The 16,144-nt window shown below is 36.6% G+C and overlaps 1 protein-coding gene across 3 annotated transcripts in view; it reads right to left on the bottom strand.

Moving 5' to 3' along the window:
- The window catches only part of LOC145987132 (phosphatidylcholine translocator ABCB4-like), a 125,728-nt gene that overhangs the window by 8,394 nt on the left and 101,190 nt on the right, over nt 1-16,144 (bottom strand). For all 3 annotated transcript variants that reach the window (XM_083121628.1, XM_083121629.1, XM_083121630.1), the window contains 4 exons: nt 9,405-9,608; nt 7,625-7,869; nt 4,368-4,524; nt 2,427-2,621 (listed from right to left, as the gene is read on the bottom strand). In XM_083121628.1, coding sequence (XP_082977754.1) covers nt 2,427-2,621; nt 4,368-4,524; nt 7,625-7,869; nt 9,405-9,608 — 801 coding nt within the window. The remainder of the gene's footprint in view (nt 1-2,426; nt 2,622-4,367; nt 4,525-7,624; nt 7,870-9,404; nt 9,609-16,144) is intronic.

Genomic DNA, 16,144 nt, shown 5'->3' with positions numbered 1-16,144 from the left:
GCAAAATTTCGGTACAAAAACAGCCAATTTCGGGTTCAAAAGCGGTAAATAAAATGAAATTTCGCAGTTATAAAATATAAAATGACATTTTGTTTTTAAAAATGTGAATATAACCCCAAATTTGATTTAAAAATTGCACTATTACACAGGGTGACGAGACGTCCTCTTTTATACGGACATGTCCTCCTTTTTAGGTGTCTGTCCGGTGTTCGGGCAGATTTTTTAGAAATCTGTAAATGTCCTCATTTTCTTGGATAGAGTATAGCATCGACCATAGCAAATGTGCCACATAGAGAATGTTTCCACACATAACGATCATCATTCAAGGCATATCACTAGGGGTGCATTAAGTATTCGAGCAATGCTCACCTAGCATCTGGGAGCTGAACACGATCACTTTCTCTACTGAGTCATTAGTAGGGTGCGGATTTATAGGCACTAAAATCCTCTGAAATAGGCAGTCAAAATTATGAAAATAGGCACTTAAGACACTATAAATTTATAAAAGGTACGAAAATAGGCACCCTAAAATTTAAAAAAATACATTAAAAGAGAGAATGAATGTGAACTTATTTCAATTTTATTTTTACAATGCACAGTTATACTGTATTAGCACTTCAGTTTATACATAAAAGTGGGCTAACGATTAACAAACTATTAATAATCTTTTGATCGAAATTCACATTTGCGGGGAATCGTCAATTAAAGAAATTCTCACAAAAAAAAGCTTGTACTAACGATTGTGCGAATTTAAACAATTGATGAAAAAACAATTTGCACCATTGTAAGAAAAAAAATTATACAATGTTCCAATTGAAACCCTCAAATCTGTAAACAAAACCTTCCATCTATCAAGGTAGGGAAAGCCAAAGGAACGTAAAAAAAGCTGAAATATGCAAAAATTGCAGAAGAGCCATTTTTTGGCACGATAAAGTAAAATAGGAATTTATAGGCACTATAAATATGCATTTTCGGACTAGAAACACCATGGAACGAACTTTAGACATTAAAACCTATGTTTTACTACAAAGAAATATAAAAGGCAAATAGGCAAAATTCTGCACCCTAGTCATTAGTATTATTCTAACTCGTTGATTCGCCCTCTGGAACGGCTGGAACGCACGTACTAAATTGTCTGTGCAGTTCCTTTTCGATTGATTGATTTGGTTTATTTTACTTCACTTTTCTGCCACTTTTAGCTAATCGTGAAGATTAGGATGAGCGATGATATGATGAATTTTGATGAAAGGGCACTCACAAATAACACCCATGCCCAGGCCGGGATTCGAATCTGGAACCGCTGGCATTGTGGCACGGTGTGCTAACCATTCCGTCATGGGGGTCGGCCAGTCCCTTTTCGAGTTATACATACATGTTACAGAAACGCATAGTGAGAATTTTGATTATTAAGTAATACTTACTTTCATGAAATAACGAAGCGAAAGTGTAAATTCAACAATGATCTAGCAAGAAAATATCCAGCTTTTAAATGAAGGAAGAAACGAATATGAGATAAAGTGTAAGGTGGCTGTCACTTTCCCCTGCTGTTGAAAGAGTGCTAGAAATGTTCGTGGCATTAAAATCATATTTATCCACCCAATCAAAACTCTCCAAAATTTTAATTCGGTTTTTCGAAATAAGTTAAAGCGAATTTTACTTATTACATTTGCATTCACTTGTGCAGATATTTCATTCTAATATCCAAGAATTAGAAAAGGAGTAAAATTCTGTGCTTCAAATTGTAAATATTCTTTGTCATTTGTTAAATAACAGATTAGAAGATTCTTTCTTTGCTTAAAGGTAAGAGGAAGTTATTGAAAGAGATCGCCTGAAAAGTATATGTGAGCAAAATGTTAGTAAGATTTTTTTTTATATTGATTAAGTTATGAGTAATGGCAAATGTTTTGCCATTTTTTTGCGGTGTCCTCTTTTTTTTGTGGCTTTGTCCTCCTTGTTCGCCATGCTCTGTCCTCTTTTTTTAAAGTATGTGTCTGGTCACCCTACTATTACACAAAATAAACATATCCCTTCTAATAGCACATTAAATCATTACCAGAATATTAAGTTTATTCCTGTTTAAAGGAGTCTATTTTTGCTTCTCAAATGTTTGCAGCAGAATTAATCAATTTTCCGTTAATTGCATAACTCTCAGGATAATTCAGACTTCAGAAAGTGTCGCGTCTGTATATAAATGTAAATTTCATGTTTAAGAGTCTATTTCGCATTTTGCAATTCATTTCGCATCATTTCGTGACAAAACATGGTAGGAAAATGCACCTCACACCTTTCAGAAACATGAAAAATTAACATTACAATGTGTTTTCATCAAAATGTATACCTCTAATAATGACACATATGCATGTCACTTTTGAAACACAAAAAATATTTAAATATTGCTTTTAATAATTCAAATTAGAAGAACTTACGACTGAACCTGAAGATGGATCATAAAATCTTTCCATAAGATATAAACAGGCTGATTTTCCACAACCAGGAGTTCCAACTATTGCAACTAACTGGCCTGGTTTGGCTTCAAAATTAAATTTATGCAAGATCTGGATTGAGGGATTTATGGGATTGTTGAAATGAACATCTTTGAACCTGATGTTTCCTTCTGCTCTCTATATCCAAGTAAAGGAATATAAAGTGTTACATTTTAATCATATTATTACCTTAACAGATATACCAAAATGATTTCTGCTAAAGTAAAAATCATACTACCTTTTACACCTAACATTAATTACGTTATGAAAAAACCAAGGAGCTAACACACTAACACTTCCTAGAAAGTAGGCAATACATTTCAACTAGTTTAAATACAAGGTGCTTTCAATAAATAACCGGAAAAATTGTATAAAAAAATCTAAAATATGACCATGATTGTTATATGTTTGTTATTTTGTGAAGGCATGTGTAAGCTATTCATAGCTGGGGCTGGCATGCCTGCCTCGTTCACAGGATGCTGGGAAACAGTTACATAAGATGGCGGCACCCTTACAGGAGTGCTCCAAGCTGGAACAGCAAAGTGTCGTGAGATTTTTGTTGAGTGAAGGCAAGAAACCGATAGACATTCGTCGCCGCATGATAGTTCAGTACGATGACAACTGTATGAGTCGATCACAAGTGTACAAGTGGGCTGAGAAGTTCAAACAGGGCATAACCAGTGTTGAAGATTTACTGCATCCAGATCGCTCTGTCACTGTGTGCTCAATGGAGTGCCAGAAAGGCCATGTTAACTTTGTTTTGGGACCACACGGGGCCAATTTTTGAACATTACATACCCAGAGGTCATAATGCAAACGATACCACCTACTTCAACCTTTTGCACGAAAAACTGAAACCAGCCATTCTGCAGAGACGACGTGGTCTGGTGTCCACTGGTGTGCTTTTACTCCATGACAATGCAAGACCACACACCGCCAATGTCACATTGTCTAAAGGACAAAAAGGACCTAAAGTTTTAGTGCTTCCCTCACTCTCCATATTTACCAAATCTCGCACCTTCCGATTTCCACACCTTTGGCCCACTGAAAGATGCACTAAGTGGATCAAGGTTCCAGAATGACAACGAAGTCCAGTCCAGTCAGCAGTGAATGAATGGTTACGCATGCATCCAAAATAATTTTTTACCTGTGAAATCTAGTGCCCTTATCAAGCGCTGGCATAGATACATTGAACTAGGGGGGACTATGTTGAAACATGTTACTGTAGTTCTTTTGGTGCTTGTAATCAATATTTGTTCCAACATATTTCCAGCTATATATTGAATGAGCCTTGTACTAGTAGGTAATTGAGAAGCACTGCATGCAATAGAAATAATTCAAGTCGAAAGATCTCCCATTACAATATTCATTTATTAAAATATCTGTACCTGGAATGTGTGATTTTAAAAAAAAAATTCTTAGCCCCTTAGATATTTTCTGCATGATGATAAAAATTAATCATTCGACAAAACTGATGAAGAGACACCAACAAAGGCAAACCCATGTCTAGATTTGAACCTGAGATTGTCAGCAACCAATGATCAATGTGTTCTGCCACCAAGGTGACTAGAATAATATACAACAGGAAACAGGTCAGATGGTATATTTTACGACACTTTCCACCTGCTCTGCTCACTTTACAAACACTATTAATGCTTAAACCTTTTCATACTTTTTATATGATAGGTTCTGATTTCATATTCTCTGAGAAATTTCCTAGTGTAAAGATTCCAGGTATAAACATGAATATTATTTTTATTACTTAAAGTAAAATGAAAATACTGGTAACTATTAATGTTAAAAAGATATTTATATATGCACAATAAGTTTTGAAAATAGTTAAATGCTTGTGATGCATTAACTTATTAGTAAGATTGATCTTACCCATTGCCATATTTGATGTGTTGGGCTGTAAATTTGAGGCTTGCGACTCCTAATTTTGTGCAATTTAGCAGCAGAAACTTTGGCTCTTAAATAATTGGGAGAAAATGTCAGGCCTTGTCCTACCATCCATGTTCCTAGTATCAGAGTTTCAACAACTCTGTAAAGGAATGATTCACACAAGATTACAATATGAATGTGAGGCAGTATTATGAACACATAATACTTCATTATACAGGGTGTCATTTTAATGGTGCTCACAGACCACAGAAACGTATAGAAGACATCAAAACAAACAACTTTTCTCAGTAACATTTTTCTCCTTGGTGCATCGTTTCGGCGCTACAGTCGTTCAAAAAGCCCTTTTGCAGCCTGAATGCTGGCAACCCAACACAACACTTGATTGCATTTGTGATGTCATTTCCTGTTGTGAAGTGGTGCGTGCAAGAGTTGCAAGTAACATACATATTTTGTGAAAAATGGCATAGCTACAACCCACTACATTAAGTATCATAAAAAGGAAAGGAAGAGGTAATATCGGATTTTGTCCCTTAGCCTACATGTCAAATATCATCATCATCAACAACACATTTTATTGGGCTTACGGTTTACTTCTGGCTGTTTATGCCCAACTACATGTCAAATATTTGAAAATCTTGTTGCAAGGTTGATATCTACAGATTTGTAGATCCATTTGTCTTGATACATGATTTTTGGTATTCTGGTGCTGATAACGGAGGTATCCCAGGTTACATGGCTAAAACATATACAACCACAGTAACAACCTAATGATGTATCAGCAGCGAATATACTGCTTGCAAACAAGTGTATCAAGTGCGTTAAACTCAGTAAAAGTGGATTAAAGCAGATTGTTTTTGTTATAAGTACATAAACACAGTCGTCGGAGAGCTTGCTTTACTACTACATATATCCCTGTATTTTTGTCCCTATCCGCATAATGCCCTGAATATACATTACATTATGTGTTACTTACCTTTGGAATTCCTTAATTCTTATTTTGTCAATTGTTCAGTGTATCACAGACTACCAATATCAGAAGGACGAAGTGGATAGACTAAACTGTAGATGTCAACTTGGCAATGAGATTTCCAAATATTTGACATGTAGGCTAAGAGACAAAATCCGATATTATCCCTTCCTTTTGAATACGTTGTTTTTCTACAATTTTTCATATCGTTGGTTCACTTTCCATAAGTTTTCTCGCTTTATTTAACAGTATATAATGTGGCTGGTTGTAGTTGGCATTTTACACAGAATATGTGTGTACCTTGCAACCCAGGCACACATCGCTTCACGACAGGAAATGATGTAACAAATGCGATCAAATGTTGTATTGGGCTGCCAGCAATCAAGCGGCGAAACGGGCTTTTTGGAATCACTGTAGTGCCGAAACAATGCACCAAGAAAATTGTTACTGAGAAAAGTTGTTTGCTTTGATGTTCTCTATACGTTTCTGTGGCTCGGGGGTGCCATTAAAATGACACCCTGTATAGGACATGTAATTGCATTTTTTGTATTCTTATTATTACTGAATGACAATTTCACATTTTGATTAAACTTTCTTAGAAATATTAAAGAGTAATTGTACAACAGCAATCGAAAATTTGAAGAAAGAACTGAATGTCATCTATTAAATTGCATCCTTTGCAGATAGGGATGGAACAGATTAATATGTATGCTATCAACATTTGATGTAGGTACATTGGTGTATCGGTAAAAATTCTGAATCCGATATTTCACTTTACAAATAATCTGTAATTAAATGGAAAATTCTAGAATTTTGTTGCTTATTTTTGTGAATACAAATAATGAAATTCACATACATTTGTTTTGAAAACAAACATCTAAATATATATTTTCTTTTCCTCAGGCAAACCTATTGCCATCACCTAGTTACATATATTATTTAAGAGAGTGAATGAGTTATTCAGATTCTCTATGAGACATTTCTAATTTTATACGGGATAGATAGAATATCGGTTATGAGTACAGGCAAAATTTACATTGATACTTAATTAGTCTTCACACAAATAGCTTCTATCATCATACAGAACATGCAGAATATGTTTGTCTTATCAGTCAGAGAGCAGGAAAAGTAGATAAAAAACAGCACATGCAAAAATAAAACCTTAAAAGTTCTGACATTTTGTCAGCTTCCTGCCAGCATGCCATCAATAAAATGGAGTTCAAAACAGGCATGGGCAGTAGGAGGAGCAGCTATTGACGATGGCAAAAATGTATAATGATGAGATCATTAGTTGATCCTTTTTATGTTGTCAACTATGTATGTTTATTAATTAAGTTAATTAGACTAGCTGGTTCTTAGTTTCATGTGTTTTGGTTATTTTAGTGGCATCTATATTAACGTGTTCTTAAATCCTGCATATGTGACTTTTGGATCTATTCATGTATATTTGTAATGGCTTTTTTTAAATTCTTGGCCATCGGGATAGGTTCGCTCGATAGCCTACCAGCCGAAATTTCAAGTAACGGGTTTTGAGTCATTAGCGGGACCTATAAATAGGAAGGGAATGGAACAGTGGGCCCCAAATGTTCGGCGGAGTACTGTGATGTGAAGAGGTACCACTTTCCTCTAAGGGAGCGACTGGTAGAGTTTCTTACAACTATGTACCAACAGGGACTTTACGTTTCTTCCAATAAGCCTCTTTACATTATTTCAATAGTTTATTTTATGTGGGAAATCGGGTATACACACACACACATACCTTCGGTCACCCTTTTTGGTACTGAATATTTTATTTTATTTATTTATTTATTTTACACTCATTGGAAGTTAATGGCTACACGAGTCTTTTCGGAATGAGGGGACAGGGTACACTAAGATGGGAGTTTTCTAATTAACGGTCAAGTTTAACTACTTCTTCTGCAAATAGTCTACAATGAATAAACCTTCATATATCTAAAGGGAAATAGGCATTGTTTCATGATTTGAGGAAATACCTGTCGATTGCTGTTATTACTGTTATATTCCACAGAACTTCATGACTGTATATGTTGAACCTAGGGACAAAGGTTTCAAATGTATGGGGGTGTATATGGAAGGTGAGAGGTATAAATCACTGCAAAATATACAAAATAACCCAATACAAATGTTATGCCATCTATCATATATTTAATAAAAAAAAAACATTACTGCATTAATAAATGAAGCATGTTTACTCACTGAAATACCTAAGAAATATAATAAATATGGAAAATAAATTCTTTATTCAACTTACTTAAAGACATCTGAGAAAGGCAATGTTTTATCCTTGCTCATTAATATGGCACCAAAAAACATGCATGTTGCATACGCATAGCATGGAACACAGAGGCAAACTCCATACACAACGCCTCTGGCATATACCAACCATGCTGGTTTGCCATATGTGTTTGAAATTTCCTTAGCATAGCGTTTCAAAAAGAGATTTTCAAGACTGAAGCAAGCGACAGTTTTGATATGTGCAGAAACTTCTTCTGCAGTCTGAAAATGAAACAAGAAAAACAAAGGAAACAATAAATAAATAAATTTAGGTAAGAAATGATACTATATCTGTTTCCACTTTGGTTATTCTATCTTTCCAATGAGGATGGATAAGAATTCATGATATAGATGTTGGGACAAACAAAATTATATACATTCATATCTTGGTCAGAATTCATATTATTATAATAATAAATAATAATCCTTAGCGTGACAGCCCATGAAGGGCCTTGGCTTACCTACCGACTGCCGGTCTCCCTCCCACACTTTCCTTCCTCACCTCTAAGCGTGGAGATCTTCAACCAGTACTGGAATAGTCGGGCGGTCAGCCCGACGTATCCCCAGCCGTTATAGCAGATCGTCTCGACCGGATTACGCTCACTCACTCGGAGCTCCCCAATTTCCTCACGATGGTGGGTTGCCACCGGCCCTATACGTAGGCCGAATAAATTCCGACCAGAGCCGGATTTGAACCTACGCCGTCCCGTAGCGAACAATCTCAAGACGAGTGAACGCCTTAACCCACTCGACTACGGAGGAGGACTTCATATTATTATAGTGACATGAATTCTTAGAAATCATTTTTTTTTTTTAAATTTATATTACCAAATATTGTTTCTTCACAGTGGCGCCAACAAAAAGTACAGAAAAATATGAAACAGCCAGAAATTCGCCATTTTCCTGTGAGGCTCGAGCGCATTCATTTTTAGAAATAAAGTTCCCACCCACCCTTAAGAAAACAAAATGTTTCATCACTATACACCTAAAGAATTATCACAACATAATAACTGACCGAGTATAATCAAAATATTTTATAAAAATTTTGTTACGTGCCCAATATGATTTTTTTCAGTGTCCTATATTTTTTACTCTATCCATGTAAAGTTACTAGGAAAGTAAAGGAGAAGGGCTAACAACCAGGATGAGGATCATTAGGCACTAAGACTCTCAAAATAGACAGACAAAAAGTACCGAAAAATACAAAACAGGCACTAAAATTGATAAACATCAACAGATTTTTCGTCCTTTTTCTGGATAAAAAGCAGTTATCTCTAAAATAGGCACTTATGACTAAAATAGTCAAAATTAATGTATTCTTCTCAGAAATTGCCTGAAATTGTTTCAAACATAAAAGCCTACATTTTCTGGCCAAGAAACAAAATAGGCATTTTAGAGCAAATCCTCAGCCTACTTATAACATATTTTATTGTCTAAAATTACAAAACAAATTTCTGAGTTCAGTCCATCCAATGTTTTCAAAAGTTTTCACTTTTTCTTCACAATGAATTTCTGCAACAAATATCCTTTTAAAAATAGCTTTCTCCAATTCTCATTTCTGATAATGTGAGGGAACAAAATGTGCGTAACTTAGAAACAACAAGGGATATTTTTGGGTTATGATCCCGTATTGGTGTCATTTCAGCTCTTCTAATAAATTTTTCTATGCATATATACACATACAACTAAATCTAAACTTTGGCTAAATTTTTTATAGTAAAATAGATGTATAAGTAGAGGTTCAGCAGAATATTTACCTTAGATAATTTCTGCTCAGCAACACTTTCTGATTCCGACTGTTTCACTATAATTCTGCTGTGAAAATACAGCCCTGCCAGCATGCACGGTACAAAGATGCAGGTGACTAACCCCAGTTTCCAATTGTAGTACTGTGAAATAGCAGCTGCCACAGTTAATGTACAAAGAGCTTGCATAATGGTGGCAAGTCTGTCCCCAGTTGCCTGTAACGATGAAAGCAAAATTACGTAGGATATGCATTAATGTTAAGGGGGTTCTAAAGCCATATTAAAGCATAGGCCCAAATTCATTTGAATAACCATACAACTAATATAGATTCAGTTAGGAAGAAATTTTCCGATATAAAAGGTTCTTTTATTCACTAGAACCCAGAATCCTTAAAATTTTGTTACGATTAAAGGCATTTTGGTAAATAACAGAAAATATAAGGTCCCTGTCATGTTCGAACTGATGCATACAGATGACACTAAAGTGGTAGTTTTGTCAATACCGGTGATTTTTTCTTTTCTTTTATGACTAGTAAGGAAGATTTCATTGTGAAATGACGACTTCAGGCTGTAGCCGCAAGCATCTGAAATACTATGTGAAAAAATGAAAACATTTTGTACCTTCAGAAAGTAGTGGTTATATTAATGATTTTTGAAGTGGCGTTTCGTTGCAATGTACCCCATAGTGTAGATTTTAGCTAACACTGTTGCCGTGATTTCGCTCAGTTTTTACTTGATCAGTGCGAGTGCTTGATTGGATAGGGACTTGTAAGAACTTGAACAAGATAGATGGTGTGGTCCAGCGACTATGATACTTGCCCATCACACAAAGGGTCCCTGGTTCGAATCTCCACTACAGCACTTTTTTTTAAATGATAAAATGCAAACTAAAGTAAGTCTGTGAAATATTAATTGCAAATTTGATGACAAATGATTTTATTTTATATTCAAATTGCAAATAATTTTGAAACTGCTGAATACCAAATTACTTTAATAAAGTTGAAGCCATGAAATGAGACGTAAATAAAATAAACACTAAGTGTAGTCTATTATTTGAATCTAGTGTTTGCATGGAATTGGTATCACTAGATTACTTGCTTATATTAGGCTATAGCTATGCTATTAAATCTTGCCTCTAAATCTATACACAGATGCAAACGTTAATGTTGGAATCGTTAGCTACCATGTGGCAAGCTCTCATTTCATAAAGTGACGTGTCTTGCAGTTTTGGATTGGATTGATTTGGTGTTTTATGTCCACTTTATGCACAGTAAGGCTAATTGGGACTGGACCTACAGTTTAAAGTGGGATCCGAATCACTATGTGCCTCCACTGGGTATCGAACCCGGGACTCCTTGATTACAAGGCAACGACTCTACCACTGCACCATCAGGGAGGCCGTGTCTTGCAGTTTGCCGTTTATATTATTTCTATTAAAATGATAAATGATTTATGTTGTTTTACACCTTGAAAAATTGTGTAATTTTAGGCGTTGTGTACAACCTAGTGAGAGAAGAAGATATCGACCTTGCATTATGCACAAACATTCCATAAAAATTGAAAGAACAGCATCACCCCCACCTCTTTAATATTTTTTTTCTACAGAAATCAAAGTGCGCAATAAAATGCTGTGGAAATATGACTTTATAGTCAAGTCGGTATGATAAGTTGCCAACATGCTAAATGGTTCCAGGTTCGCTTCTCATCAAAGGTAGATTCTTTTTACTACAGTGCAGTGCCAATTAGTGTATGCCTAGAATGAAATTAATTACACATTTCGAAACAACTGATATTTTTAATACAAATGTAGTGATTTTGAGAGTAACTTGATATTAAATCTCTTACAAAATGTGGAAAGGCATGTAGATGAGCCATAAATGCAAAAAATACATGGAGAGTTGATACGAGCATATTGTTGTGTATCGAATTGATTCCACTATACTTCTTGCTGTGTGTGGAAACCTAAATCTTAAAATCCTTAACAACCATGTCATCATAATTTTGTTCTAAAATCTGTAGCTATGTATAAGAGTAGCAAAACGAATGTTCTTATGACCACCTTTAGCACATCGTTTTTCGGCCAATCAGTATCATCCAGATTTACATTTATAGTATGCATACGTTGTGTAAAAGTATAAACGTCTGTTTCAGTCTTATTCTAGGATTCCAGAACAATATTAAACATATTAATAGGTGGCAATCCAAACTTGTGTAAATAAACTCAAAATCACAGTTTAAAATGTAGAGGTATGTGATTTACAGTCACGCTGAAAGTAGGTATGGTCTAACAGCTCCATGTTTGATCCCAAGTGTAAAATGATTTTGTGAAGAAGGTAAAATGTAAGACGATTTTAGAAATTATCAGGTCAAATCATGGATTGGAAATCCATGTTGTAGTAACTACAAAATAAAAAAAAAATAAAAAAACTTCTTTGACCGGGCTCGAACACGCATCCTTCAGCTACAGCTCCTACTGGTAGCTACGTGAGTGTTTATTTATAATGTAAGTTGATTCGATTCTTTCATCACGAGCGACATGTATCTCTTCTCGCACATTTTCTTTCAGATGTAGTTATTTTTACAGACCGCTATAATTTTTAACCTCCTGCCACCCATGTAAATCTTTCTGCAAAAGAGAGTATCTTAGTTTAAAAAAACTTGAGGTGGTGCTGGTTTGTTCAGTCACACACATGACCTAAAAATGTTTAATATTTGAAATTTTGCTTGCAACGCCACCATCAACCAAACATAAACTTTCTAGACAAATAGTACCTATCCTTGATTCACAAGTAGATCTAGTAACATGGCACTTGGTTGCCATGAAAAACGGTGCTACCATCTGTTATCAAAAAGTTACGGCAAAATTGCCTTTAGTTTCCCCTTAAGCAATTCAGAAGATAATCTATTAATTTTGTGCTCCATAACAAGGAATGGATAGCAAATCCACTTCTGGTTAAGCCTAGATTAGTGTGTATTGCATGGGCAAGATTCACCTAACTGCATTCTTACATTTGAATTTTCCTGACTCTTTAAAAGACACCACTGATTTTCTATTAGTTTTACCCCATCTACAGGCATCTTTCTTAATTTCCTTGAAAAAGTTTCATTCCCCTGACCTTCCATGACTTTTCAGATTGGGGACATCCTGAAAGAATGGGACTTACTCAGTTTGAAACTTGCTCCACAGTTCATTGCATAAAATTGTGCCTGCCACAAGGTTTCTAGCAAAAGTTGCTGAGTGCATTGCAAACACACACAAGATACAATTCCCATGATTACATGATAAAGGCAGAGCTTTTGCTTTTGCATTTTCCATAGCCCTTTGGCAAAAAGTACCCAAAGATGCATACAGTGTTGAAGGGAGCAGAACGTTTCCAATAAACTCAAAACATTGCATTCCATAACCTTCAGTTTCTAGGAGTTGGCAATGCTGTACATGTTTTTCATTCTGGATTGTACCAGTGCCAATAAGTGCCAAATAGTCTGTTAACTGAACCATCAATAATGCATAATACAACCAATTAGAACTGGTTCATAATGAGACACCAATGTTCATAATACACTGGTGTGCAAAAATTAAGGATGAAGTGGTGAAATTAAGTGTGAAATGAAAAGGCAGAACTGACCGAGAGACCACTTAGGAGATCGCCTAGGGTACAGTATGGTAGGGCATTCACATACACACAGCATGACGTACTGTGGGCATGTGGGAAAGGTATAAAACACGAGTGGGTGTACACTCAGCATTGCAGTGGAAGATATTGCACAGTACACATCGGTTTGAACAACATCAAGTTGCTATCGTAGTGTGACCCAAAATAGACAACATCTGGATGAATTTACCCGATGTCGAATCATTGGGAAGTTGGAAGAAGGTCGATGTGTGACTAGTGTGGCCGAGGAGTTCGGGATCGCACACAGCATCATGTTACAAGCATGGATGGCATTTTGAACAACAGGAACAGCTGTCTGAAGGTTTAGTAGTGGTCGTCCACAAGCAACCACGACGACGGAGGACCGGTATCTTGTCCTACAGGCAAGGAGAGATTGATGGCAGACAGCGCATGCAATCGCAAGACACATGCAACACAGAACTGGATGCCCAATATCATGTTTTATTGTGGCCAGGAGACTGCACACAGGTGATTTGTTCTCTCGATGACCAGTAAGGTGTGTGCATTGATGTCTACCCATCGGAAACGGCATTTTCTATGGTGCCGAGAACACAAGGACTGGGAAGCTCAGCAATTTGGTAGGGTGCTCTTTCGGGTGAGAGCTGATTTAGTCTCACTGACTATTCCAGATGTCTATTCATCTAGAGAGAGTAGGGAACATCGTCAAAAAGTACCAATTTGGAGGTGGTGGAATTCTCATTTGATGAGGCATAGTGCTTGGTGGCTGTACGGAGCTCCACATCTTCCAAGGAGGTTCAGTCACTAATGACCACAATTGTACAGAGGTTCTCCTTTCTCACGTGCACCTTTTCTGAGGTGCTGTGTGCCCCGAGTTTCACTTGATGGACAACAATGCTACACTTCATCATACAGATGCTGTCGTTGAGCCGTTGGAGAGTGAAGATATTCGCCACATGGATTGACCTGCACTGTTCCAGGACATAAAACCAATCGAACAAGTGTGGGACGTTCTCGAGAGATGCCTGACAGCATGTTGCCAGACACCAGCAACAATTCCGCAGCTGTGATCAGTGGAGGAATGGGCCATGATGCCTCAAAGGCTTGTCAACAACCTCGTACTGAGCAAGAACACATGGTGCACATCCTGTATTGCAGTCAGGGGTCATCATATACCCTACTGAGGACTGTATTTTTCTTGCTTGCCGCCTGTCACATGGACATTTCTGTCTTCTGTCCTGCTGTGCTCGGAACCTACTTTCGAATAAAGATCCTCTGCATCCTTTGGAATCCTTTCTTGGCCAGTGATGTTCATCTTTCCCATAGTCTTACATCTTGACAATGCTATGGTATGCTATGTACAGATATAAAACACTGCTGCACGATGTTACATGTGAAAACATGTTCCGTCTTTTAATTTGCACACCAGTGTAGTTTATGGAAGTCAACATGTTGACAACATTAGATTATATAAAAAAATCTCACCATACCCTTATTACTTGTAGGTTGAACTAAATTAATAAAAACATACATGTCTCTGAGTTCTGACCCATTTTCAAAAATGAAATCTTGGATTTTCTCCACACATTGTTGCATGAATTTCCAGATCACTCTGTATAAACCCACTAAGTAATTAATAAGTGTTAAATCTTCAACAATATATGCTACTTGTGCTATTGAAGTTTATTACACATTCTTGAAATATGAGCAAAAATATAAATAAACATGAATGAAGTGTCTCCAATTAAAAAGTCAATTTCAGAAAAGTGATGCTGGGTAGTGAAAAAAAAATAAAGACCTTTCCATGATTTTGAACATTTTTATTTATCCAAACTCCTCAACTTTTTCACGCTTATTTCTAGCTTCATTCCCTTGATTTTTTATTTTTTTTCCATATATACATGATTCCAGTGTAAACCTCAGCTACTGGATGGGTCACAGGTGGCAGATAGTAAAAACCTCCCTCAGATATGAGGGGGAGCTGTGAATAAGGGGAAACCCAAATAAGCAGTACCGGACCGAGGCAGAAAGGCTATAAGGTGTGGAGGGTGTCCAGTGGTATGGACATATTCAGCAAATACCACAGATATCCATCAACAGCCTTGTGGGCCTGGAGAGATCCAAAAAGGCTAAGGGAGTTGGAACCCTGACAGAAAACAAGGGTGTACCTGAGAACCCACAGGTGTCAGCCCCACCACTCAGGTGTAGGCTGTGACAGGTCCGACTAGCTGACAGCCAAAAACATAAACAATTCGAGATAAGAAAGAAGCAACCTGGACTGGAAATTGTAGATAACACGGGCTACGAATAGGGACATTGAATATTGGAACACTGGCAGGAAGGACTGAAGAAATTATGGATTTAATGGAGAGAAGAGGGGTCGACATCTTTGGAATGAGGGAAACAAAATGGAAAGGAAGAAGAGAAATGAAATTGAGGAAAGACTATAAACTGCACTGGGCAGAGACTGAAGAGGGCAGACGAAGTGGAGTTGGATTTGTAGTCAGAAGTGGAATAAGTGAGGAAGTATAAAGGGTAAATGACAGAATTATGAAACTAAAAATGAATGTAAGAGGGAAAGTAGTAGAAATAATTCAAGTGTATGCCCCACAAACAGGATGTACAAGAGAGGAGAAAGAAGAATTTGAAGAAGATTTGGAAAAACACGTAGGAAAGGAATGGCAAATTGTGATGGGTGATTTTAATACACAAGTGGGAAGAGACAGAGGAATGAGGGGGGAAGGAGGCTACTGGACTTTTGTAAGATAAACTGACTGTTAATAGGTAATAGCTGGTTTAAGAAGAAATATGACAGCCATAAGATTACACGATACAGTTGGAATAATGAAACCAATAAGTCGCTGACCAAGGCAGTTTATTAAGGTAAAAACACTTAACACGTAACGTTTCGACCCTGTAGCAGGGTCTTCCTCAGACGAAGAACTCTTCGTCTGAGGAAGACCCTGCTACAGGGTCGAAACGTTACGTGTTAAGTGTTTTTACCTTAATAAACTGCCTTGGTCAGCGACTTATTGGTTTCAATATGGAAACAAGGCTTAATTATATTACAGTTGGAATAATGAACAAAGGTCTGTAATAGATTATATATTGGTAAACAAG

The sequence above is a fragment of the Lepisma saccharinum genome, chromosome 4, assembly GCF_977018435.1.
Source record: "Lepisma saccharinum chromosome 4, izLepSacc3.1, whole genome shotgun sequence".
Classification (NCBI taxonomy): Eukaryota; Metazoa; Arthropoda; class Insecta; order Zygentoma; family Lepismatidae; genus Lepisma; species Lepisma saccharinum.
The sequence above is the reverse complement of the archived record's forward strand: the minus strand, read 5'-3'. Positions and strand labels throughout refer to the sequence as shown.